This window comes from Podarcis vaucheri (genome assembly GCF_965113315.1).
Source record: "Podarcis vaucheri genome assembly, chromosome: 12".
NCBI classification, from domain to species: Eukaryota; Metazoa; Chordata; class Lepidosauria; order Squamata; family Lacertidae; genus Podarcis; species Podarcis vaucheri.
In genome coordinates, this window is record NC_138750.1 from 11,442,034 (window position 1) to 11,466,517 (window position 24,484).

Here is a 24,484-nt window from a genome sequence, read left to right on the forward strand (position 1 = left end):
TGCCAGAAGGGTCTCCAACAAGTCTCTTGTACTTGGCCACTTTTTTAAAAAAAAGAACAAAGAAAGACCTGTTTGGCAGGTTTGACCAATTACATAGTCCTTCACAGCATCACTTTTTAGAATTTACATTTTTAATATACTGAAATAAGAGGTTTGGGGACCCTCAGTTGGCAATCACAATTTAACAGAACACCTTTTATACAACCTTATGTAAACATAGCATATATCTAAGAATTTCCCTTCCTGTTTCCATTTTTGAAAAGTTACTTTCTTTTATGGAGCTAGGGTGGTCATATTCTCTGATCACTGCGCAATTGAAGAGGATGATTGATTTTTTACAGTACCGGAATGCTTATCCACCATAATGGCCTTTTGTCCCTCCATCAGGTTCCATAGGGTTGGAATATAATTTCACAAGATATTGATGTCCTTGAACTTCAGATATTTATCTGAGATATATTAAAATGGCTGACAGTCTCTGCCCCAAAGTCTGTAATTTTAGGGCAGGACCACACATGATCTCTGAGTGGGTAGCACATGGGCAACATTGCCTGTGCTTCATATCTTTTTGGGAAAGCCATTGTGGGGTTTGGTAAGCTCTGAATATGACTCTTCACTGTATAAGGCCCAGCCTGATACCCAGAGAGATCAATCTCATGGATGCCAGCATTGCTTTCCAGGTACCCGATATTCCATTTGACCAATCCTCTCTCTTTTCATTGAGGTCAAGTTGTCTTGTCCATTAAGGTTCAATGTAAAGATGTTATTGACTTAGGACGTTGTCAAAAGTTATTAAAGACTGGGGTTTCAGAGGCATTCGGTGCTTCCAGCTCAAATAATGGGTGTTTCAGTTGTATATGTAGCTAGCCTGTTGACTGTGGTAGGCCAAGGGGTTCCACTAGATTAGGAAAAGAGAGAAATCACTGGAAGCAATCAGTTAGTCCATGTCCTAACTTTACAACTATAGTATCTCTGGAGTTGGAAGAACTACTCTATATGCTTATAGCCAGGGCTTTTTTTCAGCCAGAACTTGCTGAAACTCAGTTCCGGCCTCTCTCAGGTGGGTGCCATTGCCATTATAAAAGAACAAGCGATTTCCAGCACCTCTTTTTCTAGAAAAATAGCACTGCTTATAACTATATAAATCACAGGCCAGAATGACTAAGTTGTATTTTTACTGCAGCACCAAAGTCATGCTGTGGTAGAAAAATGACTTTATCACTTTTCTTTGCATTGTTTCCATAGAGGGGATTGTGATATTCGCAGTGACCTTGCCTATAAGAACTTCTGAGTTAGAGATGTGCATGACGTTCTTTGAAATCCAAAAACATGCTGGTTTCTATTTTAGAAGAGTTTGAATTCCCTTCCTGCCTTTTATTTTGGGAGCGGATGCTTTGTTTGAATTGACTCCTTTTCTTGGGAGAAATATCTTTTCTATATTGATGTAGGCTGCTGGGGAAAAATCAGCAAGTCTTGAGGGCTGCCTCCCACCAATAGCCTTAAAAGTAGAACAGGGTACTGAAATGTGTTTTGTTTCCCTAAACCTCCAATTGCCGTGTTGTGGCCACTGGGTTTTAACTTACAAGTGTTCCAAAAGTCCTCTGTGGACAACTTTTGTTTGTTCAGATCTATGGTACTTGGTTTTATAGTGTGTTTTTCTCCACCAGAAAATATTCCAATGAAAGTTAGCCAAAAAACCCACCAAGCTCAACATGGCACAAACACTTGGAAACAGACTTTAAATTCACACCACTGGCTTTCTAATACATATTTTGGATCTCTCTGTGCCATTCAAATGCCTCACAGTCTATTTTGGGTGCGAGACAACACATGTCAATATCTCCCTTGAAAATTGGGGTTCCAAACTGGACAAACGTATTCCTGATATAAAGGGACATGTTAAGTGATATGAATATGCTAATAGGGATCAGTTAACAGCAGCTCTTTGGTCTGAGTGTCTTAGTTTTTGTGTATTAGGCCCACCCACCTTGCAGAAAATGTTCACTAGAAGTTCGTGGGGAACAAAAGTTGAATGGCTATCTTTTCTTTTGCAGAACCTCGAGGATTTTTTGACCACTCTTTAAACTGCATAACGGAGAGAAGACTACAAGGCACTTGCCCACCAATTGGCCGTGGAAGTTTTGGGAAGCCGTTCTTTGGTACAAACTGTTTCAGTTCCCCATTTATTAATTCCCGGACTGGTTTCCACACAATTCATTCCGAGAACAGCCCAGTGAAGCCGAGGATTGTCACTGTCGTAAAACCTTGTGGGCACACAGTGAGGAAGATAACGCTGCTCCTAAATCGCCGATCTGTCCAGACATTTGAACAACTGATCGCTGACATCTCAGAAGCCCTTGGGTTTCCACGCTGGAAGAATGACCGTGTGAGAAAACTGTATAATTTGAAGGGAAGGGAAATCAGAAGTGTTTCTGACTTCTTTAGAGAAGGCGATGCCTTTATAGCTATGGGAAAGGAACAGCTAACCCCGAAGAACCTGGAGGCAGCAATCCAAGAGCTTTTCCCTGACAACCCCTATGCACCCCGCACTGGAACCACACAAAACTGGGAACAAACTCAGAAACCCAAAAACAGGCTGTATGAAAAGTCTTCCAAACTGGAAAAGAGCCTTGAGCCCATAGCTGCCAAGAACTGTCTGGATGCCATATCTCCTAAACTAATTAATAGGCATGAAGTGAAAGTTCAGACCAAGGTCAGGCAAGAGGAGAAGGTGAGGACCAAAAAGAGGTGGGTCAGAGATAACTGGAATGAAGAGCAAGATGCAAAGCCATCTAGAAAAGCGAGAGAATGCGAGAGATATTTTAATCAAGAGAAATGCCTTGAAAGTGAAGCAGAAAAGAGTTTGGACATGATAGTGAGGTGTGAGAAGTGCCAAAGAGAAAGGGAACTCAGGCAAAAATTGCAGAAGGAAAGACAGACTGATCTTCCATTTGAGAGCAGGGACTTGAGTATGAGAACATGTCAGAGATATCATGTAGAAAGGCCAGTGAAATTGAGAAATTGCAGGAAATTGTCAGAAAGCTCAGCAGAAGAGGGCAAAATTACATGGAACGACTCTGCTTGTCAAAGTACCTGGACAGCCCCTCTCAGCCATGCCAAAAAAGACTCGGAGAAGCAAAAAAGGAGCGTTGACAGAGAGCAAGCTCTGGAAAGCCATAAGAATCATGATGAAGAACTGGGAAAGATGAAGCCCATCGAAAGTCAGCGTACCATAGTAGGAGATGCCTATGAATTGAAGAAGGAGCACCGAAAGTGTTCTAGAGTGAACCAAAGCTGTTGGTTGATCAAGGGTTCTCGGACAGATACTGAAAAACCATTGAAAATTCAGGGGAATAAGGAAGAGGTACGGAAACCGAAGGAGGAAGCTAATGGAGGAGAAGAGAAAGTAGGTCATAGTGAGGTTGAACTGATTAGGCATGAAAGGGAGGAAGAACATAAAGTCGTCAAAGAGATTAACAAGACGCGTAGGGCCAGTGACGCGAAGCTGAGACATGATGTCTCAAGCAGAGCAGATGTGGAGAAGAGCTATGAGATTGGCAGAACCATTGGAGATGGGAACTTTGCTGTTGTGATGGAGTGTCATCACCGCAGCACTAATCAGAACTATGCTATGAAAATCATCGATAAGTCCAAGCTGAAAGGGAAGGAAGACATGCTTGAAAATGAAATACTGATCATAAAGAGCCTTTCCCACCCAAACATTGTCAGTTTGATTGAAGTATTTGAAACCGATGCAGAAATATACCTAATCTTGGAGTACGTTCCCGGTGGGGACCTGTTTGATGCCATAATCGAGAGTGTGAAATTCACAGAACGTGATGCTGCTCTCATGATAACTGATCTGTGCGAAGCGCTCGTCTATATTCACGGCAAGAACATTGTCCACAGAGATCTTAAGCCAGAAAATCTTCTGGTAAGTATTGAGAAATGTGTGTGTGGGGGGGCATTTATAGGTTTTTTTTAATTATTATATATTTTGTGGTATTATATTCTGATTTAGTTCTGTGAACTGCCCTGAGACCTCTGGGTCTAGGGTGGTATATAAATTCAATCAAGCAATCAATCATAATAATAATAATAATAATAATAATAATAATAATAATAATAATAGTAATAAAATATACAACTGAGGGGTTGTACTTGTTGGGTATGTCTTTTTGGACAAAAATACTAATTTTCAGGAAATGGAAGATACACTGTAGGGTGTGAACATTGGGATGCTATTTCTGGAATGAGAGACGTGGAATAACTACTAATATCCTTGCTTGGGACACAACTGGCACCATTTTGCACTCAGAGTTGTACGTTGATGGTACTAAAAATGCAACGTGCAATGCTTATAAACCACCCTTGCAAATAAGTCCACAAAAACTACTATCCCACAACACCATTACTGGCCTGCCTATCCATCCTTCTGTTGCTAATTAGTGTCAGCTATAGTGACACCTTGAACATTAACAATAATCAACCCTCTTTCAGTATACAAAACTTCCTCTGTGCCCTCTCATCGGTAGGTAACTTGTACCTTTCTCAGGCAAGTGGCTTTTTACAAGCTTGCTATAAATACCTGTTTGATATGGGTATATCCTGCATGGAGATTCTGACCGGCTGTGGTTCTCTCTAGTTTGTGCACATATGGAGAGATTCTTAAGTCTTCGGGCCCTATAATGTGAAGACTCCCTCAGAGCACATTATTCTAGGTCTTGCCTAGCTATACTAGATGCTGGGGGTACAGTTTTTGTTTGTTACCATATTACATATATTTGTGTTCTTATATTGTAAATCACCCTGCCATCCTCTGACGAAGGGCAACATAGAAATTTAAATAACAACAACATCAACAACAACGATTTTATTGTTTGTACCTTGCCCATCTGACTGGGTCGCCCTGGTCACTCTGGGCGGCTTCCAACATACAGTAGAACCTCTACTTACGACTGCCTCTACTTGGGCCCGATCCAAGTCGTGAACTGTGGCAAACCCGGAAGTAAATACCAGGTTTGCCGCGATACACGCAGGCGCAGAAGCAGCTGCCACCATCTGCTCATGCGCATAACGGCACTTCTACCAGTGACCCATTTCACGTAAAGGACGGGCCGCTGGAACGGATTATGGTGGTAAGTAGAGGTTCCACTGTATATAGAAACATAAAACATACATTAAAAAGCTTCCCTATACAGGGCTGCCATCAGATGTCTTCTAAAAGTTATGCAGTTATTCATCTCCTTGACATCTGTTGGGTGGGCGTTCCACAAGGTGGGTGCCACTACCCAGAAGACCCTCCCTGTAGTGACACTTCTTGCAGTGTGGGAACCACTAGAAGGCCCTTGGTGGTGTTTAAAGGTTTAACTTAAAGGTAAATAGGCACACTAAACAGCTTTTGTGTGGCTCCCTGGCTTTGCTTTTGTTCTTTAACGAAAAATCCACAAGTTTCATAAGAGAATAACTCGTACTTGCAAGGAAAAATATACTGACAAGAACAGATACCTTATGTACTGGCACCTCATTTGTTTTTGTCTCTTTCTTTTTAGTCTGTGATACTGAAGTTCAGTGATTACATCTCTTTTCCTCCCACATATCTCCTCTCAAACTCGCAGCCGTACTTCTTCTTCCACCCCCTTTCTCTGAGATTGATTTTCTGTACCCAGGGCTTGAAAATTCAAGGAAGCTGAAACAATAAATAGCAGATTTATAGCCTCCCTCAGACAGAAAGCCTTCCTAGCGAACCAGAAACCTGAACGTCCCCCATCCAAAACACATACCTGATGCATCTGAGTAAGAAATGTTGATTTAACTGTTTGTTGTAACAGGAGGCAGAGCAGGCAGATTCTGGTAGTCTGTAGCTCTCATCTAGGCTGGCTTCCCCCTCCTCTCTGCTGAAAACGGCCACATAGGTAAATTGAGGTGGTGGGGCCTTTCTAGTGATTAGCAGCGAAGATGGATGTGCGGTTGGGTACCAGGAAAAGGAAGACAGGAGGCAAGGACCACCACCAGCAGTCTGCCTCATCCCAGTAAAAGCACCCTTGGTGTAGAACTGGGAAGGCCAAGGTATTTGAGGTCCATCCGTGATGGGAGTGGGCATGGATATGTGGGTAGATGGGCAGAGGCTGACAAGTGGAACCAGTTGTTTCTGATGAGGCATTTGCCTGTAGTTCTTCTCTCCGTTATATGAATATATTTGCTAGTTAAAGTCCCTCCTTCCGTCTAGTTTGCCTGATTCTTCCTTTGAATTTGAATCACCCGACACCACCTGCTTAATAAACGTTCTGATAATGCTTTTGCACAGCATTTCAGCCCCTCGCCCACGCAAAATTGTGCAAAAGAGAATGCAAAGGATGAAACACATTGCCAGTTATAGAATCATAGAAATGTAGAGTTGGAAGGGAACCCTGAGGGGCGTCTAGACCCACCCCCTGCATTGCAGGAATCTCAACTAAAGCATCCAGGACGGATGGCCACCTCTGCTTAAAATCCTCCAAGGAAGGAGAATCCACCACTTTCCACACTTGAGATTAATTTGCATTACACACACACACTTCAGTTTCTTTGACAATAGCAAGCTTGGAAATGGAGATTACACCTAGGTGCTAATAGAAGCTTAAGCGGTTATAGAGAAAAGAATACAGTGGTACCTCAGGTTAAGAACTTAATTTGTTCCGGAGGTCTGTTCTTAACCTGAAACTGTTCTTAACCTGAAACAACACTTTAGCTAATGGGGCTTCCTGCTGCCGCTGCGCCTCCAGAGCACAATTTCTGTTCTCATCCTGAAGCAAAGTTCTTAACCCGAGGTACTATTTCTGGGTTAGCGGAGTCTGTAACCTGAAGCGTATGTAACCCGAGGTACCACTGTATTGACAAGGCTTTGTGCTGTTCCATTGTTTTTATGCAGGCCTGGGAATATAGAGGGAGTCTAGTTCCTGCAAATGTTTTGAAATAATAATGTAGTATTGCCATCTTGTGTTGTAAAGAGATACAGCATAGAGAAATGCAAATATTTGAAGCGTGCAGCTGTGGGCACTTGTTCTTTCCCTGAAATCACTAGTGACCTGCTAACCAGGTAACTGTAAGGACTCGCACATAAATTCATACTGTAATTTGGAATATAATTCTGTCATTTGAGATATAGTTATGATATAAGTAAAAAAAACTGCTCCTTTTCCCTTATGGGGTACCCAAGAACCCATATAGAGTCCTTTTTGAAGGTTCTCTATCGGTAGGAGAAAATAACACGAGACCACCCAGAGAATATTGAGAAGCAAAGCAGCAAGTAAGCCTGATCTTTATTAACAGTTGCAACAGGGTGTTTCCCCATGCGCAGGAGAGAGGAGGAGGAACAACAACCCCAAGCCATGCGCGCAAGCCCTTATATAGACATTTTTAATTGCCCGGCCTGGAGTCCAACACCACCCCCAGAAACATCATACATACATCACAGAAGGGGTGTAGCCCAATACACCCCCCCCCGATACATCATACCTACATCACAGAAAAGGCGGTCTACAACAGAAATCTGAGTGCAATGTTTGTCTACTGTCTGGCAAGTTACCTGATTGCATTATCTGGGTTTTGGCCACTCGTTTGTTACCCAGTTCTGAATTAAAGTCACAGGCCCACACCCTATTCATATCTTAAATGTGCCCTTAAGGCAGGATTTGTGAAAGAGACCATGGGGAGATTTCCCATTTCCTTCGACCTTGCAGAGAAATATTTGAGGTCATTTTGGGAGAGAGAAAATGGTTTCAGGACTTTTCTGTGGGTTTCAGACCGGTGGTTTACATATTTGTATGTGCTTGCTTGGTACATTTATGAACATCTATTTTATATAGAAGACGTTAAAATTCTTATAACAGTTACAAGGACCTGCCTTGTACAAATGATTCATCTAGCAGCTCATTATAGCCTACTCTGACTGAAATTAATCTCCGCAGAATCCTTGGGAGATGTTTTCCCCAATATGCTTTGTATCTGGAGTCCAGAGACTGAATCTGGGACCTTTTCATATTCAAAGCTTTACCACTAAGCTATGATCATTGCTCCAGAACACTGGCCAAGGTATTAAAACCCCCGCTTGGAAAGGCCTGATGAAGTATAGTCGCTTACTTAAACTACAGGGTCAGTGTTAATAATAATAATAATAATAATAATAATAATAATAATAAATAATAATAATAAATGGGCAGGGGGGAATCTTATCTGTGGACTTTTTGTGAACCAGCAAATATGTTTATAACCACTTCATGACATCACAGTGTGTGGCAAGGGAAAGCTCACAAGTGACAGCCAGCTACCGTATATATGATGTGCTTTTTCCCACCTCCATGTGCTGTAAAAATAAATGCTGCTCTTCATTTGGAAAGCCCGTGTTAAGTTTGTGTTAAGGCGAAAGTTATTTGTTTTCTTATATTCTTAAGGTGCAGCTTGTTCTGAATTTTTTTTGTTCCTTCACAGGTCCAGCGTAATCCAGACAAAACTACCACATTGAAACTAGCAGATTTTGGCCTTGCAAAACAGGTGACCAAACCCATATTCACCGTGTGTGGAACTCCAACTTACGTTGCTCCTGAAATACTGGCTGAGACTGGTGAATATAAAGTTTAACTCTTTTAATATGCTCCAAGTAACCTAGTGCATTGTCCTATTATCCAAATATTTGTTAGATGCAGTATTGAACAAGAAATATAATTGGGCTTCTCATTATTTTTTCCAACAGTTTGCTGTCTTCTGGATGAGAGCTTGTACAGGGCAGATAAACATACTCTAGGATATTGGGATCACCACTAGCTTATTTTTACCTTTTTATGTATCCCACTTCTCCATATTCAGTTCCTTAATAGTGTTAGAATTGATGGATAGGCCGTACTGGGTTTCTTTTGAAAATCTGCTTGAAAACCACTGCTCTGTAAGCTGTAGGGCAATCTTCCCTCTTGGCTTTGTAGCATGATGTGATGTTCTAAGAAAGGGTAGATACCTGAAGCAAGTCGTATCTTCCTTGCTTTCTAGCAAAGTCCAGGGTGGATTGCATCTTGGAAGAATGCAGTCACTGAATACCGCCCCCCCCCCCCGCCGGAAGTGACAGCACCTTCACTGCTCCATCACCCTAATGTGATTTGGAAAAAAGAGAGTTTTAAAAACTGCTGCTTATTCTTACGATGATTCCCTGCACATCCTATTTCTTTGCTAAAGGTGGTGTTGGTATTAGTAAATCTTTCAATATAGCATCAGCAAATTCTTTGCACACAACTTTTGTGTATGTTTACTTATAGAACAGGTTATTGTGTGGTGTGGTAGTGTAGTGGTTAAGAGCGGTGGACTCGTAATCTGGTGAACCGGGTTCGCATCCCTGCTCCTCCACGTGCAGCTGCTGGGTGACCTTGAGCTAGTCACACGTCTCTGAAGTTTCTCAGCTTCTGAAGTCTCTCACAGAGTGTTTGTTGTGGGGGATTGCTAGCCGCTTTGAGACTCCTTCGGGTAGTGATAAAGTGGGATATCAAATCCAAACTCCTCTTCTTCTTCTTCTTATTGGTGCTGTCCCGGGAATGGGAGATGAGAGAAAAGCTAGAGAAAGTTTAATGGGGATTCCCAAGTTTAAAAAGATTAAGAAGTACACAGACTGCATTACTATTGTCAGGATGCTGTCATCGGCTCCCGGCTGGTTGCCCAGGAAAGTATAAAGACAAGGAAAAGTTTCTTACTGTCCTTTTTTATTTCAGTCTTTGCAGGGAGAGGCTGTAGAACCCAGCCTCTTGGATAATGGCATTGTCCTGAGTGGATCTCCACCCCCCTTCTCTTCCATTTCCTGATTCCTCATTATTATTATTATTATTATTATTATTATTATTATTCGTCATCATCATCATCATCACCTCCTCTACTGGTGCTGCTACATGCCCTCTGTCTTTGAGCTCTTTGCTCTCCTACTTTTAAGGCTCGCCGGGTTCTGGGAGATGGAGCGTCTGGAATGATTTCTAATGACAACATGTCAGCCTGTTGTTGCTCTGGCTCTCCCATGATTTCCCAACTTTCCCCCTCATCTGCCTCTGAGTTGCAACCACCCTCAAACCCCTGTTGTAAATCTATACTGTCTTACTCTTCCTCCTCACTGCCCTGCTCCACCACTCCTCCTTTGCCCAGTCCTTGACAACTATGCACCTTTCCATTTGAGTAAGTCCCATTGAAGACCAATGTAGCTTACATCTAACTAGGCATGTATGTGCACTGCATGAGTATAATCTCAGTGCCATTTGAAAGGAGATTTTTCATTTTACTCCAATATTTCATTTACATTTTTTAATGAAAGCGGCTGTTCCCTATAAACTAGTTGCATATGTTAAAAATTCTGGATTTATCTTTCTGCTCCCATAGGCTATGGACTAGAGGTGGACATGTGGGCTACTGGCATTATACTCTATATTTTGCTTTGTGGATTCCCCCCCTTCCGGAGTCACGAAAGAGATCAAGAGGAGCTGTTTCGAATCATACAACTTGGGCATTATGAATTTCTCTCACCATACTGGGACAACATTTCGGCTGGTAAGTTTCTTAAAAGCAGACTGGGGAGTTGATAGCCAGGACTGTGTGTGTTGGACAGTTCTGTGATTTATGTTGTTGGCATCCGTCTTTCTCGAGAAGTGCAGAATTTAGTTGCATTGGTCTTTTGGGCACATACCATTAAACTTTAGCGTTATGAGTTTGGTTAGATCTGATAAGAAAATGCTGTATTTAAAATTGCCTTGAGAACTACTCTTAACATTGCCACGGGCAGCAAAAACCTCTCCCATGATCTGCCTACAAGTCTCACTCGGTGTGGTAGAGTTTGCAGCCACCGTATCTGTTGAATGATGAAATAGGTCAGCCATCCCCAAACTCGGCCCTCCAGCTGTTTTGCGACTACAACTGCCATCATCCCTGACCACTGGTCCTGTTAGCTAGGGGTAATGGGAGTTGTCATGTCATCCCAAAACATCTGGAGGGCAGAGTTTGGGGATGCCTGAATTAGACCTGCTAGTCTCCACCCCCATTGTTCTGCCCAGACACTGAGGTCCAGCGCTGAGGGCCTTCTGGCTATTCCCTCAATGCGAGAAGCAAAGCTACAGGGAACCAGGCAGAGGGCCTTCTTGGTAGTGGCGCCCGCCTTGTGGAACGCCCTCCCATCAGATGTTAAAGAGATAAACAACTACCTGACATTTAGAAGACATCTGAAGGCAGCCCTGTTCAGGGAAATTTTTAATGTGTGACATTTTAGTGTATTTTTAATCTTTGTTGGAAGCTGCCCAGAGTAACTGGGGAGACCCAGCCAGATGGGCGGGGTACAAATAATAAATTATTATTATTAATTATTATTATTATTATTATTATTATTATTATTATTATTATTATTATATACTGACTGTTAACTGTCACCCCATTTCTCCATAATAAAAAAATTCCTTCCAGTAGCACCTTAAAGATCAACTAAGTTAGTTCTTGGTATGAGCTTTCGTGTGCATGCACACTTCTTCAGATACCCATTTCTCCAGTTTGTTCCAAACCACCTCATGCTCACTGCTTTGTTCTTGCCCCCAACAGCCGCAAAGGACCTGATCAGCAGACTCCTTGTGACTGACCCCCAGAAGCGCTACACCGCCCAGCAAGTTCTTCAGCACCTGTGGATCCACACAGCGGGGAAAAACAGCAGCAGAAACCTCCAGAGGGAGGTGACCATCAATCTTGAGCGCCACTTTCTGAGCCAGCGCAAGGCTGAAGCTAGCAACAAAGACTCGTAAAAGGTGCATCCAGGTGTACTTAACGAGCCCACTGTAAAAGCACACTTATCATATACTCTTAAGGACTGAGCTCAGGGGAAATCCATTATTCCTGTATGAAGACAAAGCCTGCTGTGCCCCCAAACTGATTGGCTAGTTTCCTGTGATGTTATGTGCCCCTTTTCCTTCTTTCTACAGTTGTTTTTTTTTTAAAAAAATACTTGGGGCAGGGGTGGTGGTGAACAGTCTGTTTGAGCAACCTTGGGAACCCAGCCTTGAAATATTTTGGCGGAGGACTGAATTGGCCTTCAGTTTTCTGGTTAGCACGTTTGTCACTGGCTCTCCAGATGCAGAAGGAAGCTGGGCTGGTCATAGCTTCATGGCAGAACATCTACTTTGGACGCAGGAAGTACCAGATTCAACCCAGAGCATCTCCTGGTAGGACTTCAAGCCCCAGAGAGATGTTGCCAGTCATTGTGTTCAGTACTGAACTAGATCCACTGTGGGTCTGACTTTGGATGAGGCAACTTCTTCGGTTTCTGGCCCATGAAATATGCGATTTTTGTTCTTGTTTTCTTTTTGGTATGTCTGCGTGCACCAAAAGGCTGCCTTAATGTTCATCTAGTTCTCTGAATGCTTCCAACTTTTACACCTACACCTTTTCTTTGGAGTGAAGACGCCACGGCGTGGTGGTGGAGGCATATTTTAAATAGAACTCACTTGGAAAATGCTACCTGCAAAGTCCTTGTTGAACTGTTAACTTAAATGGATAAGATTGATTCTGTTTGTAATCCGTCCACATGTTTTAATAAGTTTACATACTGGTCAGGATCCTAAGAACTACTTTTAAGTGTGCATGAGGACTTGTGAATGTGTGCGCCCAATGGCATTTTTTTTACTTAAAAGAGTAAATGTTCATACAGTTGTGCCCTGGCTGACGAATGCCTTGCAAATTGAACGTTTTGGCTCCCGAACATTGCAAACCCGGAAGTGACTGTTCTGGTTTGCAAACATTCTTTGGAAGCCAAATGGCCAATGTGGCTTCTGAAGCTTCTGATTGGCTGCAGGAGCTTTCTGCAGCCAATCATAAGCCCTGCCTTGATTTCTGAACATTTTGGAAGTCGAATGGACTTTGTTCAACTTCCAAGGTACCACTGTATTTCCTTTTGGAAAGTGTCCTCAATTTACAAAGGCAGCTGGCCAAGGGGCAGTGATAGGGAACTTCCGACTTTCTGGTCTAGTTAGATCTGCCAGGCTTCAGAGCTTAACCTACCAGTTTTTTGGGAGCAAAGCCACGACCACCTTCCCCTGGTCTGATGTTGTATATGATGTCAGGCAAGGGCAAGTTCAAGCAGCAACTAGAATCATACAATTGTAAGATTTGGAGTTTTTAGGGAGTCCACTCCCCTGCAATGCAGGAAACTCGGCTAAAGCAGAAGCTATGGTGAAAAGGAAGACAAATAAGGGGAGTGTGCTCTCAATTCTTCCTTTGCAGGGACATTGTTCCTTTGTATCTCTGGCCTGAATTCAAACCAGGCTATAAATGAAGCATTGGGAGCTCACGTAGAGAGCACTCTTGGTTCCTATCTTTGAAATTCCCTGCCCACCTGTCAGTGACTTGGTTATTAAGGACCCTGCCCCCAGCTGGATACAGTTTCCCAGGCCTGCCATGGGGCACAATTGGCTGTTTGAGAATCATAAGCACAAAGCTTCCGTGGAATCTAGAATGAGCTGCGTGTTCTTTGGATCCTGGCTATTGAATTCAGCCTTGGTGTTATATTTTTCTTTGTAGATTTAAAGCATTCGTATCCTTTATTGTTGACAAACTGGGATAGTTCTTCCTGTACGTGTTGTGGATGGGGGAACCTTGTTTCAAGTGTATTTAGATATATATAGATATATATAGATATACACAAATACACACACATAAAAATATAATATTCTGGACACGTTAATAGAAAATATGAGAAAGGTTAATAGGATATTGTGCTAATAGGATGTGAATTATTTTCATAGCCTAAGAAATTTTATCCCCTTATAAATAGTGAAGAGTTGGAACATATAAGAACCAGATTCCTTTTCTTTTAGATATGGTATCAAACACAGTCAGTCCACACATCTATGCTGCAACAGATATTTATATTTCCAATATTATGCAAGTCAAATCTTTAATTACTCATACTTTCTTTGGAACATCATATTTAAGTTGTTGCTCTGTACATCCCATGAGAGAAAAAACAATATGAGTGTTTCTTGCTTCAACATAAACTTTAGCAGTGAGTCTGGCACTTCAACCAGGAAACTTTAAATTCTTATATTGCTTATATTCCAGCCCTGGGGGTTTGCAACATCAGCATCTAACGCCACTGGGGTTGCTGGATTCGGTAAAAACGCTTTGCCATCTGCCCTGCCCTGCTCACTCACTTCTGTCTCCTTCACGTCAGGCTCCAGCTTCTACCTTTAACTGAATTATGACCAGTGCCAGCCCACCTATGAGGCAAGGGGAAGCGACTGCCTCAGATGGCAGTATCTGCAGGGCAGCAGATCCAGCCTCCAAGGAATGCATCGCTTACAGCGATGTCTGCAGCATGGTCTTTGGAGGCCGGATCTGTTGAATAGAAGTGGCCTCAGCAAATAGGTCTCTTCCCACCGCTATGGAGGAAATACCAGGGGCTGCCTTCTGGGGTCTCCTGGGGGGGTGTCTGTACCTGCCTCGTGTGATTAAGAGCAGGCCCCCTTCTCCCCCATTATGGCCTTTGATTCCCACTTTGAGTATGGTTGATTTGATTCCCTCGCTTTCCCCCAATACAGATCTTCCCTCCCCCTTTTGTTCCTGGTGTAGATATTTATTCCCCACTTGTTCCCGGTGTAGATCTTTGCTCACCTTTTCCTCCCAGGTGGGCAGGTTGACGCCATTTTGTTTTTCGCCTCAGGTGCCAAAATGTCTTGAGCCGTCCCTGGTTTTGACTGTCTGTATCTCTGATAATGTTGTGAGAAGCTAGTGATATGCAGGGAGAAATAAGAAGACTGATCAATCAATCAATCAATCAATCAATCAATCAAATCAATCAATCAAATTGATGTTCACTCTAGAGAAACCAATTTTTCATGTTTCCAGAACAAAGTTCCAATTTCCCCAGCAACTCTGGTTACTACTTACAAAGGAAACAGGTCCACATGTGTAGACTTAGCTAGAGCATGGAAATGGGTGGTAATTGATATGGAGCATGGAAGTGGCTGATTGCGATACAACTCCTCCAGAGCTTCGCCTTTGTTCCTTCTCCATCTTCAGTTTCACGGGGTGGGAGGAATCAAAGCCTGTTGCCAGGTCTCTGCTGCAAATTTGCCGGCACTCTTTTTGTCTCTTTAACTTTTCACCCCTTGTTTTTCTGTTCTAGATTGTAACACTGAAAAATTAAACAAAAACTCAGGAATATCTTCCTTGGTGGTGTCTGTTTGTTAAATAGTCCCCCCCCCCCTTCTCTCTCTCTCTTTATGGAATAGCCTCCGGTGGGGAAAGCTTGTTTTGGGAACTTTGAGGAAGGAAGCTGTGTATAGTAAATGCTATGGGCCTTAATCAAGCCAACATGGATTTACATTCCTGATTACTTATAGCAATGGGATTAAAAACACGAATGATAGTTAATAATATAAATACTTTCCACTAGATTTTAATGTTTGAACTTTGAGAATGGGACAGTTCACACTTCTCACAAACAAGCTAGATCAGTGGTTCCCAGGCATTTCTCTCCATGGACCACTTGAAAAATGCTTAGAGTTTTGGCAGACCACTTAATATTTCATTCCTCTCTGTTGTATTTTTAGAGACACACCGTGGACCACCTGAATCGAGTTTATGGACTACTGGTGATGTGCAGACCACAGTTTGGGAAGCCCTGACCTGGAGAGCTAGGCTCATTCTTCATGTGCCTGACGTAGTCATGTCCAAAATATAGTACATGGGGAGTTTATTGTAGTGCATTGAAAAGCGTGTGTGGGTGAATATTTACCCCTGCCAGATTTTAGTTACCTGCTCCATCTTTCCAGGAACTTGCCAGCCCAGCTCAATGCTTGTACCAGCTCAACCTGGAAGAAATATGAAGTGATAATTTAAAGCAGAGGAGAGATAGCTCCATACACTGAGTGTTCCTTTTGGTGTCAAAATTAAACTCTACCCCTCATCTTAGTTAAGAATGAAAAACATCTGTTTTCCATGACGAAACAGCCATATTTGCTTATCTTGAAAACAGAGACAATGATCTATTCGGCCCACAAGTGGCAATCTGTGTCAGTTTATCTAGACTAATCCTGCTTCTAAGCTTTTGTTTCAGAAAGCTATTAATGGGGCTTCACCTATTTGACTGTTTGGATTGTTTGAAAAGTGACTTTTTTCCATCGAGAAGTGTAAGTTTTGTCCTTCATGCAAAAAACTTTTAAGTGTGGCCCCTGAAGTTCTGCACAAAGTATCAGCATCTTGCATAACTATAATGAGCACTCACACTTTACATTGTGGGTGCCCTTTGCGGGATCACACGCGGTGCTACAGTTCCCAGGGAACTTAATGGCAAACAGGGGCTGGCCTGCCTCTCAGTGTTATTATTTGGAGGTTCACGTGTCTCACAGTGCACCCCCATATCCCATTTACCCTGATGTTCCCCAGTTCCCCCAGCTGTGGGGCTGGGAGGGATACATGCCCAAGGCCTAAGCCAAGGTCTTCCTACATTCGGAAGTTTAATAAAGTTGTGGCCTAATTTTAATTCCATAACACGTTGCCAGAGTCTTTATTCCTTTTTTATGATCCCTGGGGACTGGGGCTATCGCTTCCTGGTCACGCAAAGAGAAAGGACTGGGAGGAGAGAGAATTATTCACCCTAGGTTATGAAAGTGGAACAACTAAACAAGATAATCTACTGCTGATAACGGCCCCATCTTCGTACAGCAAGAATATAAAGAACGAGATTTTTGTGATGGTGTATTTTCCAGGCCTGCTCTGTGGGGGAATAAAGCTTTGAAAGCTAGGATGGACCTGAAATGGAAATTCTGCCTCCAGTATTAAGAGAGGATTCCTAGCTGCCTTGCCTTAATTAAGTGTGGATTAGATGTCTGCGGCAGAGTTCAGCTGCTTATGAAAGTTCTCAGACCTGTGAATGATCCAAGGAGGTGGGCGGCTTTGTGCCATGGTAATTTTGAAAGGTCATAGTTGGGCAAGACGAAGGCAGGTTTTCAAGTTCAGGGCTGCTGCCAGTCTGGAGCGCAGGCTGCATTCTGTTGTCCTTTAAGAAGCACCCTATTGAGACTTTTCATAGCGCAGAGGAGGAAAAGACTTTTTGTCTAATCAATTATTGACTAATGTGCCTTGTATCACCGGCAGCCCAGAAAGGACCCGGCCATTCTCTTGGGCTGCTTAACTCCTGGCGGAACTAGGCAGACAAAAGACTTAAGGAACCAGAGCTAAACCTGACACTTGCACAGCTCTTCATTCTCCTTGCCTACGTGCTCATTCTGTGTCTGATTTGGATGTGATCCTGCCCTCTTTAACAGGTTTGAGACTCTCAATTTAAGGCAGCCAACAGGGATGAGTTTCTGGTAGCTACCTTCATTATTGGCTATAACAAGTGGGCATGGTATAGCTGGCAGTGGGAATGCCATACACGTGAATAGATCTGCTATTCACGTACTTTGAAAAATAGTAAGACTTTTTGATCCAAATTGAACACTGCTAAGCTGGAATAGGGACGCGGGCGGCGCTGTGAGTTAAACCACAGAGCCTAGGACTTGCCGATCAGAAGGTCGGCAGTTCGAATCCCTGCAACGGGGTGAGCTCCCATTGCTCGGTCCCAGCTCCTGCCAACCTAGCAGTTCGAAAGCACATCAAAGTGCAAGGTAAATGGTGTTTCCGTGCGCTGCTCTGGTTCGCCAGAAGCGGCTTAGTCATGCTGGCCACATGACCCGGAAGCTGTACGCCGGCTCCCTTGGCCAATAAAGCGAGATGAGCGCTGCAACCCCAGAGTCGGCCACGACTGGACCTAATGGTCAGGGGTCCCTTTACGTTTAAGCTGGAATGATACCATCTGCTGAAGGGCCTGGGCAACTGAATATTATTGTAATATATTTATTTATATCCTGCGTTTTACCTTGGCAGGACCCAAGGTGGCTTACAGATAAAAATAAAGCCCACTTAAAACGTATAATTTTTATTTTTTTAAAATGAATTAGCTATACATACGTAAAATCTGTTAAAACAGATGAACCCTTAGCTCTGGGAAGTGAGTGAGGTGATAGCGGGGCCTTCATGTTTTACTATATATTGCATCAGATTAGCATAGAAAAAAGTCATGTGACTTGATCCTGATAAATATATATTATGCCGCACACTGTTTTCTCTTTCCGTGGGATCCTATATCCAACCATTTAGGACTTCAGAGTATATTAGTGGGTTCTGTTACAGCAGGCTTCTGCTCCTCAAAAATTACGACTACGCCACTGCTTGCAGTTCCAAGTTGTCTGCGCCTCTCATTTTTGCTGGCGCCTGCTCTTGTGATTCGCTGGTCCCTGCAGCCAGGGAGAGCTGAGCTGGTTTCCCTCACATTGTGATGTGTGTGTGTGAACACTAAGCAAAAATCATGGGGAGAAAACTGAAGCCAGCCAGCCAATGCTTCTCTTGATTCCTGCAGCTCCTGTTAACTCTCTCTAGCTAGTGAACTCATTGTTTGAGTGTAGCAAAAAGGTCATTTATGCACAACAGAGTAGTGGCAGTCTTGGGAGAACCCTGAAATTTGCAGAAGTACAAAAACCTGGGGGGACGACCCCTAATTTGTAGGGAGGGGTTTCTAGACTGTCACAATGAGGCCACAGAATGTGGACTGCCAGGTGGGGAAGGTGCTGGCTGTTATGTACTGAAGTTCTCACCCTGGGCCAGCAGGGGGATACTGTTTTCACTCAGGTCCACATATGCAAATAAGGGATTGAAAGTGACGTTCAGTGATTGGATAGTTACTGTTGCATTGTAGTGGAGCTCTATATAAGCAGACTGATTGAACCCTTCAGTTCAGTTCAGTTCTGGCCTGTGAATAAACAAGAGCAGTTTGAAGAATTGCTGTGTCGTCTGATATGTTCACCCACAACTTAACACTGGTGGAACGGACTATCTTGGAAAATAGTGTGGCTGTCTAGAACCCTGAGCAGGGTGATTTCACAATGCAATGTGTTATTTTTGCTCCCACTTCTCAAACGCACAGAACAGTGCAACAATTTGGATGTTAAGACTGGGTCTAAATATGTATGAGCTGGTGGCGACCACCATAAATGAAATGAGGATACAGCTAAACAGGAGGGTAGCAAGCTTGCTTTGGTGAAGACAGAAGCTTTAGACGCTTCTGAACCATTGAAGCAATTTATGAAATTTAGTCTTTTGCTGTGAAAAATAATTTCTACAGGGTCAGTTTCGACATCTCTCAAAGAAGGGTTTCAGATCAGATGGGATGATTTCTCAGTAACACTGTCGTCGTCATAGTAAGTATAGTCACTCTTATCAACAGAGACTGCCAGTCAGTAACGGTTCTTAAAATACACTCTTTTTTTAGGGTGCAATTCTCTGCACATTTACTTGAGCGTAAGTGGGTGGCGTTATGGGTTAAACCACAGAGCCTAGGACTTGCTGATCAGAAGGTCGGTGGTTCGAATCCCCGCAACGGGGTGAGCTCCCGTTGCTCGGTCCCTGCTCCTGCCAACCTACCAGTTCGAAAGCACGTCAAAGTGCAAGTAGATAAATAGGCACCGCTCCGGCGGGAAGGTAAATGGCGTTTCTGTGCACTGCTCTGATTCGCCAGAAGTGGCTTAGTCATGCTGGCCACATGACCTGGAAGCTGTACGCCGGCTCCCTCAGCCAATAAAGCGAGATGAGCACCGCAACCCCAGAGTCGGTCACGACTGGACCGAATGGTCAGGGGTCCCTTTACCTTTACCTTTAAACTCCAGTGAACGCAATATTTTGCATAAACACATATAGCAGGGCTGTAGTCTTGGATCTGGTAAGTCGGCCAGGCTGCTATGTCCACCACCCTTCCACTAGCCAGGTTCAAAAAGGTTCACTAGCTTGTCCTTTGCAAAGGGGTTACGGCCTTTGTGAGCCCTTTCCAAAGTGGTATCTTATGGCACCACTGTTTGGTGATCTCTGCAAACCTGCTTTTGGCCGAGCCCCACACCTGGTGCCACATAATACCAGTTGCTCAGCCTCTTTTTCTTTTTTAGGAACATCCCAAAATTGTTGAGCTTTTTCTAAGGAAACCACCGAAATTGTAGAGGTGTTTTCTTTTTGAAAAAATGCCAACCCCCTCCCCTACAACACCTGTGATTTTTCATTTGACTTGCCTAAAATCCTGGACAAAGCACCACCTTTTGGACCCCCCCCCCCGAGATGTCAGTTCCACTTTTGAAATCCTGTTAATGTCCGGGAAGATCCAGATGTATGGCAGCCCTAGAGTTACTGGAAATAACAGGAGTGGGGAGTGCTCCTGTGTTGAGAGCCAGTGTGGTATAGTGATTAATAGTGGTGGACTCGTAATCTGGTGAACCGGGTTCACTTCCCCGCTCCTCCACATGCAGCTGCTGGGTGACCTTGGGCCAGTCACACTTCTTTGAAGTCTCTCAGCCCCACTCACCTCACAGAGAGTGTTTGTTGTGGGGGAGGAAGGGAAAGGAGAATGTTAGCTGTTTTGAGACTCCTTAAAGTGAGGTAAAGTGACCCCTGACTGTTGGGTCCAGTCGTGGCCGACTCTGGGGTTGTGGCGCTCATCTCGCTTTACTGGCCGAAGGAGCCGGCGTACAGCTTCCGGGTCATGACTAAGCCGCTTCTGGTGAATCAGAGCGGCAAGGACTGAGACTCCTTAGGGTAGTGATAAAGCGGGATATCAAATCCAAACTTTTCTTCTCTTGTGGGGTTCCCACTGGCACCTGGTTGGCCACTGTGAGAACAGGATGCTGGCCTAGATGAGCTATTGGCCTGATCCAGCAGGCTGTTCATATGACATCAGGTGTAAAACACGTGGGTGTGATCTGGATGAAATGGCTTGGTGGGCCAAATGGAGAGGTCTTGCGGGTCTAATTTTGTGCTTTTTTGTTTTTGTGAACCTCCCCAAGATCTACAGATGACGTGTGGCATACAGATTTAACAAACAAACAAACAGGACAGCAATCCTGCAGTTCTTTGCCCTGATTTATAGGACTGCACTAACAATCTTGACTATGTACTCAAGAGTGGGGTTTTGAACCTTGATATAAAGCTGTCCCACCAGTCTCTTTGCTCCCTGCAAAGAGAAAGTAGTATAATCTTTAATGCTGACGGTTATAGAAGCTCCACTTTTGATTAAAAGAAACAGGAGGGAAGCAAACAAGCCCTTGGTTAATGAAACTCAGCAGCCACACTGCGGTGGACACATCAGTCTGTTTTCAGACTGTGTCAATTTTGCATATGCTCCTTTATAAATCTATTTTGTCCTGTTTCTGCATCTTTTGTGCTAAACTTGTTTTCTAACGACAAAACATGAATTCTAAAAGTATATAGTCTCATAATGCATTTCTAAAAATAAGCATTTTGATGTGCATTTTTGGTATTCTATTTTCAGCTGACAACCGCACCTCAATCTTTGGAGAGGTGCAAAATCTCAAGGATGAGCCATGCACTAGTCTGTAAATTACCGGTAGGTGGCGTGGGTTAGCATCTACTGGCTGCTCCTGTGCCTTTAACAACACCCTGCTACACATAAGATAACCAGGTCAAGCTTTTCTTGCTTAATTTCTGTGCGCTAGGTTTCTGTTTGAGGCAGAAGAGGAAGCCACAGACACAATGATGGTGATCCCAGTTAATCCTGCAGTTCTCCCCAATCTTTCTCAGTTTGTCTGCATGTGTGAATGTTGGGCAGCCAAGCTTCTTCCCACCCAACATGCTGCTCCCTGACATTCCCGGAGTTGTTCTACGACACCTGATACAACAGGGTTGATCCAGGGATGTTTCCACCAACCTGGCTGAAGCCCAGATTCCCCTGAATTGGCCTGGTTCTGGATTCAGCATTCGGCCAAATCTGATGCGCGCATATCCCTAGTTAAACCCCCCACTTTCTCATGTTTTAATGTGCCGCACTGTGCTCAAAAATGGTACCTACAGACTGAAATAACAGGGGCCATTTTTCTACCACATTTGGATCTGAATGGTGGAGGGGAGAGTGGTAGATTCATTCCTTCACCAGCATGCAAAGATGCCCCCCTGCTCTAGCAAATATATGAACCATGGCAGACATTCACAAGTAAGCACTTTGGTATGATGTATGATTACTGCGCTTTAAAATATAAATTTGAAGAGGCATCTGAAGACAATTGACAACACCAAGCGGAAGAGATCAAAGTCTAAGTAATTAGGCAAGTGGCCTTTTCTTTTCCCCATGACGCCATTAATTTCTTGCGTTAATCGATGCTGTAAACAACTGAAGCGAGTCTTTAGCGGGTGAGATAAAAGAATGTTTTCTTTTGCACGGTTAAGATTCCAGTTGCCATTTGCCAGTTCTTGCTGTGCGGGCTTTGGGGAAAAGGGTGGTTTTGCGTAAACACTCTTAATAACCCTGGCATTACTCCTTGGAGATCATTGCTTCCTAAATGTGAGGTAGGGAGAGGGGAAGACAACCCCACTTTATCAAAAATAAAACTGCCACTGCCCTACCACATAAATAAATGAATAAAGATTCAGCCGAGCAATAATTCCATTGACATTTATTTCTAAGTGCCTGCAAGATTGTCACTTTTAATTCTCAAAGGGCTGGTATGCCAGACAAAAGGAGCAGAATGTGATATAGAAGTTCCTCTGGCTCTGAAAATGGGGGCGGGGAACGTATAATTTGCTGGATGCTGTATTTGGATGTTTGGTGATGGATAGAAAAGGAACACTTGGGAGAATGGACCAAAGCTAGAAAGAAAACTGCTAGAAAATGAGAGAGGCTTCAGTGTTGCTTTGATTAAAAAGGGTAAAGGGACCCCTGACCATTAGGTCCAGTCATGACCGACTCTGGGGTTGCGGTGCTCATCTTGCTTAATTGGCTGAGGGAGCCGGCGTACAGCTTCTGGGTCATGTGGCCAGCATGACTAAGCTGCTTCTGGCCAACCAGAGCAATGCACGGAAACGCCGTTTACCTTCCCGCTGGAATGGTACCTATTTATCTACTTGCACTTTGACGTGCTTTCGAACTGCTAGGTTGGCAGGAGCAGGGACCGAGCAATGGGAGCTCACCCTGTCACGGGGATTCAAACCCCGACCTTCTGATTGGCAAGTCCTAGGCTCTGTGGTTTAACCCACAGCGCCACCCGCATCCCCGTTGCTTTGATTACTGTCCTGTTAATGAAGGATAGCTCTGAAGGTAGAGGATGTGTCTCTTAATCACAGGGTTGTGGGCAAAAGATTCCTGCCTCGCAGGGGGTTGAAACTAGATGATCCTGTTGTCCCTTCCAACTACAATTCTATGATTCTAGATAAATGCTTCTGAATACCAAGGTCTAGAATAAAGGGGGCCAGATCCAGGAAGCCAGATCCTGAACCTTGTTGTAAACAAAAATCTTCCCTTTTCCCTTATGGGGTATCCAAGAGCCCATATAGAGTCCTTACATAAGTTCCCTATTGGTAGGAGAGAATAACAGAGGCCAACTAGAGAATACTGAGATGCAAAGCAGCTAGTAAGCTTGATCTTTATTGATCTGTTGCAACAGGGTGCTCCCCTTACCTGCAGGAGAGGAGGAGGAACCCAGAAAAATGGCGTGCAAGGCCTTATAAAGACTTTTGAAATTACCACCCTGTAGATCAAGACCACCCCCAGAAACTGTTAGTTTGCAGGCCCCCTCCATAGAGGCTGGCTCCTCTCACTGTCCTCGGAGCTTGCTTACCAGTAACCTCCTCTGGCTGATATCCAGACAGACCAGGGAGATTTTGATAGGCGACATTGGATTACTGCAATGCGTTCTACATGGGGCTACCTTTGAAGGTGACCTGGAAACTACAACTAATCCAGAACACGGCAGCTAGACTGGTGACTGGGAGCGGCCGCAGAGACCACATAACACCGGTCTTGAAAGACCTACATTGGCTCCCAGTACGTTTCCGAGCACAATTCAAAGTGCTGGTGCTGACCTTTAAAGCCCTAAACGGCCTTGGCCCAGTATACCTGGAGGAGCGTCTCCACCTCCATCGTTCTACCCGGACACTGAGGTCCAGTGCTGAGGGCCTTTTGGCAGTTCCCTCATTGCGAGAGGTGAGGTTACAGGGAACCAGGCAGAGGGCCTTCTCGGTGGTGGCGCCTTCCCTGTGGAACACCCTCCCACCAGATGTCAAAGAGAACAACAACTACCAGGCTTTTAGAAGACATCTGAAGGCAGCCCTGTTTCGGGAAGCTTTTAATGTTTGATGTATTATAGTATTTTAATATTCTTTTGGAAGCCGCCCAGAGTGGCTGGGGAAGCCCAGCCAGATGGGAGGGGTTTAAATAATAATAATAATAATAATAATAATAATAATAATAATAATAATAATAATAATTTTCCCAAGAGTGGGTAAAATGCACAACCCCTCTCTCCTGCTTCCGCGGGGGAAAGAAAATAAGTCAGAAATCTATTTACATGATGTTTATTTCTGACATTACAGCACTAGAGAAAAACGCATCCTTTCAGTTCAGTTCTTCTAGCAAGTC

General features: G+C 43.8%; 1 protein-coding gene across 2 annotated transcripts in view; it reads left to right on the plus strand.

Annotated features, from left to right (window-relative positions):
- DCLK3 (doublecortin like kinase 3) overlaps positions 1-15,198 on the plus strand; it is a 31,203-nt gene extending 16,005 nt beyond the window's left edge. For both annotated transcript variants that reach the window (XM_082192797.1, XM_082192798.1), the window contains exons 2-5: positions 2,055-3,934; positions 8,470-8,602; positions 10,384-10,551; positions 11,587-15,198. In XM_082192797.1, coding sequence (XP_082048923.1) covers positions 2,055-3,934; positions 8,470-8,602; positions 10,384-10,551; positions 11,587-11,783 — 2,378 coding nt within the window. In that variant the 3' untranslated portion in view covers positions 11,784-15,198. The remainder of the gene's footprint in view (positions 1-2,054; positions 3,935-8,469; positions 8,603-10,383; positions 10,552-11,586) is intronic.
- The last annotated feature ends 9,286 nt before the right edge of the window (positions 15,199-24,484 follow it).